This window comes from Brassica oleracea, chromosome C7, assembly GCF_000695525.1.
Source record: "Brassica oleracea var. oleracea cultivar TO1000 chromosome C7, BOL, whole genome shotgun sequence".
Lineage (NCBI taxonomy): Eukaryota > Viridiplantae > Streptophyta > Magnoliopsida > Brassicales > Brassicaceae > Brassica > Brassica oleracea.
In genome coordinates, this window is record NC_027754.1 from 24,840,204 (window position 1) to 24,844,168 (window position 3,965).

At 40.0% G+C, this 3,965-nt stretch overlaps 1 protein-coding gene and 1 long non-coding RNA gene across 3 annotated transcripts in view; both read right to left on the reverse strand.

Annotated features, from left to right (window-relative positions):
• Nucleotides 1-2,240, reverse strand: part of LOC106301556 — a 4,675-nt gene extending 2,435 nt beyond the window's left edge. The window contains exons 1-3 of one of the 2 annotated variants that reach the window (XR_001262247.1): nucleotides 1,946-2,240; nucleotides 1,247-1,867; nucleotides 1,007-1,142 (exon numbers count right to left, since the gene is read on the reverse strand). This is a non-coding gene — a long non-coding RNA (uncharacterized LOC106301556). Of the gene's footprint in view, nucleotides 1-599; nucleotides 1,143-1,246; nucleotides 1,868-1,945 lie in introns of those variants that run through there. The other variant, XR_001262246.1, reaches the window with a different exon arrangement.
• A 939-nt stretch (nucleotides 2,241-3,179) lies between these two features.
• On the reverse strand, nucleotides 3,180-3,941 carry LOC106304653 (nuclear transcription factor Y subunit C-8). The gene has a single exon (XM_013741054.1). The coding sequence runs from the start codon at nucleotides 3,890-3,892 to the stop codon at nucleotides 3,497-3,499; it is 396 nt and encodes a 131-aa protein (XP_013596508.1). The 5' UTR covers nucleotides 3,893-3,941; the 3' UTR covers nucleotides 3,180-3,496.
• Nucleotides 3,942-3,965: the final 24 nt, after the last annotated feature.

Genomic DNA, 3,965 nt, shown 5'->3' on the forward strand with positions numbered 1-3,965 from the left:
TCCTGGTTCCCATAAATAGCTCTGGGTCGAACCAAGTTGAATTGGTTGGAGACTTTCCATAGATGACGTCGGTTTGGCCGGTTCTGAGGAATTGATCATAACTCCTAATTTCCGTGGCCATTTCTCCTGATCTTGGGCTTTCTGGAAAGCTGATAAACTCCTCTTGACTCCTATGATGGGCTTTGCTTCAGGCCGCTCCTTAATTGAGTTTGAATCTTCTTCTAAAGTCGGGTACTCGCAGATGGACGGGTTGAGAAACCTCTGAATTGTAAAATTCATAACTTCTTGCTCCGTGAATATATTAGCCCAATTCCAATTGGCCTGGACTCCTTCTTGAGTTTAGAATCCATCAAAATTAGACTCGTGATTCAAACCCTCCTGGTTTGTAAGATATGGCATTTTTAGCGCATGTATATCTTGGTTGGCGCCTTGGCTGGTTGAGTAGGGCTTTGGGTTGACCTCTGGTTCAGTTGCTGATCTGATGACCGCATCAGCTAGGAAAAGGTTAAATTTATCAAAGTCAGAACGGCTTAAGACCACCATCTAGTGTATTGTTGAGAAACGGGACAATTGGTTATATTTATTAATCTTAGGACCACTTTTTGACTTTAAATTTTTTTCTGTTCCATTTATCCTTTTGAATTTAATTCGAAAGACAGCAAAAAGTCTTATCTCGTTTGGTAATGTGACAGTGATGTTGGTATAAGATCTTAGAGCACCTCCGTTGGTTAGAACTTTTAATGGGTTCTTAAAATTAATTTAATTATTAATTGTGTACTTTAAATAGTTTAGAATACTTAATATTGTAATTTGTTTTGAGAAGGTCCAATGGGAGAACCCCTATGAGGTTCTTAATATTTTTTTTTTGACATTGAAGCAATTGGTAAGATGGAAGTGTTTTAGATTTTTACAAGTATTTGAGAAGACAAACAAAAACTAATACACGAGAACCAAATGGTAAGATGGAATTGTTTTAGAAGATATATTGAGGTGATTTAACAAGTACCTTGATGCCATGTAACTCTGAAAGTAGCATAGAGGAAACATTCTAGTTCCTAAAACATGTTGAAGTGATCTAACAAGTACCTTGATGCCATGTAACTCTGGAAGCCCATGACTCTTGTACAGTCGACCTACCTGATCTATAACACCCATACAAATGGTTCAACATATGACATAAACTAGCTAAGCTTCAATGGTGAGCCACAAAAAGTTGAACTTGATCAAAAAAAAAAAACCAGAGTACCTGGTAAGGCTAGAGACAGATAAGCCGCGATCTAAAGCTTTAAAGAGTAACTTGTATCATCATTCCTTTGCGATGTAGGATACTTAACATTTAACAATACCGTCCTCGTTTAAACAGCATCCACGGTCACGAGATCAAAAAATCTTGTTGATACCACTTGATAAGAATATATCGATCTGGCTATTTCATGTTTTGCCATTAAATAGCCAGATTCAGCTCAAGAGTTTTGGTGCCACATGTGATCTTATAAGGTCATTCAAAAGACCAAAGCAACGAAGAATCATCAACAAGCCAGTTGATCTCATCAATCTCTTCCACAACCGCGATCTCATCCATACCAACTTCACATTCCACATAAACAGAAGTGACAACATCTAGATCGCTCAACAGCTCTTGAACTCGAACCTTCAACCTCGAATCATCATCGAACCCTTCTTTGTTTTCCTACAATACATCACGAAACATAACCGACCTCGCCTCATCGACCTTCCCTTGCTTGATGAGACAAGTGCACAGATTACAAGCCTTGTTAGCATCAGGCTCTACAACTTGAGCTTTACGGTACACAGCTTCAGCCGCTGTGTACTCCATTATCTCCATATAAGCCCATCCCAAGTTTCCCTGAAAACACAAGTTCCCAATCAGTTTCAATAAAACTTCTAATAATCAAAACTAAACATCACTGAGATTTAACCGTACCAAAATCCTTGATGTCTCCTTCTCCACCGTGACCTGAAACTTCTTCCCGTGAGATCTTGCCGTCTTCGCCAGCTTCCCGTTGAACGCTCATTCCCACCATCGATTTCCAGAAACAATCATTCTCTTGAAGCCTTCTTCTCTTCTGATCTTCATCATAGCATCATAAGGAGATTTTGCCTAACCCAAAAGGATGAAATGAGATTCGAGAGAGGAGACGGAGTGATCGAGAATGGAGGAAGAAGAGAAACTGATTTCGCACAAAGCACAGTGAAGGAGAGAAACTGATTTCGCACTTTTTTTAAGCCAATACGGATCCGCCACGTTAGGGGTTTTTACCAGTTCTACTTTCTCCTAATTAAACACCGGTTCTTTCATATTTTTGCATTTTTCATTTATTTTTTTTGTCTTTTTTCCCTTGGAACCTCTCCTGAACTCGTCGATGGAGCTGGTCTTACCGCTTGTTATTGCATAGCACAACATAGTCTAGTCTAATTTGGTACAAACTGTGCTATCAGCGGATTCTAAACACCAAATAAGCAACAGGTTAGGTTTGACAACTCTGCAGGAGTCTAAAACAGAGACGCTCGAAGATGAGCTAAAGGAAGCTCCATGAGCAAGGTTCATGCTCCAGCTCATCGTCTTGCTAGGTATTTATCATCATGCTTTCAAAGGAAATGACTCAGATCATTCTAAGCGAGTAAGTGCAGCTAGAGCCGCGGTTTCTAGACTGATATTAGTTTCTAACGCATGTGACATTAAAAATATCAATTTGGTTTTATGCAAACTGACATTGCAGAGTATGACGCCTTATATGCAACCTTCAGGAAAAAGAAAGTTAGGTCATAAGAACCAGGGAATCTATGCGATAGAGCTATGGATTAAAAGCTGCTTGTGAAAGACTTTTCCCACTAAATTTGTTTCTGCTGTCAGGTTATGAAACAGATAACCAGTAGACTTGATGAAGCAACGTTCAATGCGATACTATGTCAGTCAGCATGGTGAAATGCCGACAGATCCCATAAATGTTCTTCCAAGTCCAGCAGGAAAGCAAGTTTTGGTGCAGGTGCACAGTTAATAACCGCAGTAAATGAAGCTAACATGAAGAATCTTCACAGCAACCGCACACCAAAAGAAAAAAAAAATTACTTTTGGTATATAATTTGAATTTGCCTTGGCAGATTGGAACTTGGTCTAGATGGGTTGAGGATCAATTCGAGCAAAAGGAGGAAAAATCTGATAGCAATAATAATGAGAAGTCAGATTGTGAAAATTTCAGATTGTTTCATCTACTTAAACAAGTTGAGCGATCTATTGATGCTTCCCTTCAAAATGCTTGCACAAAAAGAGAGGGTACTGATTACACTGCTCGGAACTCACTTCTTATTTCAAAACATTTTGGACTTATCACGTTCCTGTCTGAAGAATTATCAATACTTTGGTAAAGATAGCCAGAACAAGAGACTAGAGATGATTGAAACATAACATTTACTACTTAACAGAACAAAAATCATAAAATCGTTAATGATTTTGAGCAAAGAAGAAGTTTGGGTATTAAGGGGAATCGACTTTCGCCTTGCCTTTACTGAAGAAAGCGTCGATGCGACGGGTCCCAACAGGCGGCGGATTCCTCTCCGACACCGTTTTAGTGACTCGGACGGGATGAGCGGAAGGGACAGGGAGAGGGAGCGAGTCGAGGAGAAAATCGCTCGTGGGCTGGTGTCTCTTCACGGCGATTCTCAGGTGATCGAGGTTAACCGTTTTTCGCTTCTTCTCCGCCGCAACTACGGAAGATTTCTCGGCGAGGAAGCGGAGGAAGAGCTCGCTGGAGTAAGTGACGAGGTGAAGAGCTTCCGAGTTGATTTTGTTGATGTCCTTGTCGACTTTCATTATCTTCTTCACTCTTGTGATTGGAAACTCCGGTCGTGTCGTCTCTTCTTCTTCCGCCATGGAATTGATTCTTTCTTTTTTTTAAGAGAATTGACTAAAATTGTTTAGGGTTTTGTAGCTATTTCGAAAATGT

Coding starts and splice junctions, on each gene's coding strand:
- LOC106304653 (XM_013741054.1), bottom strand. CDS start 3,892: ATGGCGGAAGAAGAAGAGACGACACGACCGGAGTTTCCAATCACAAGA.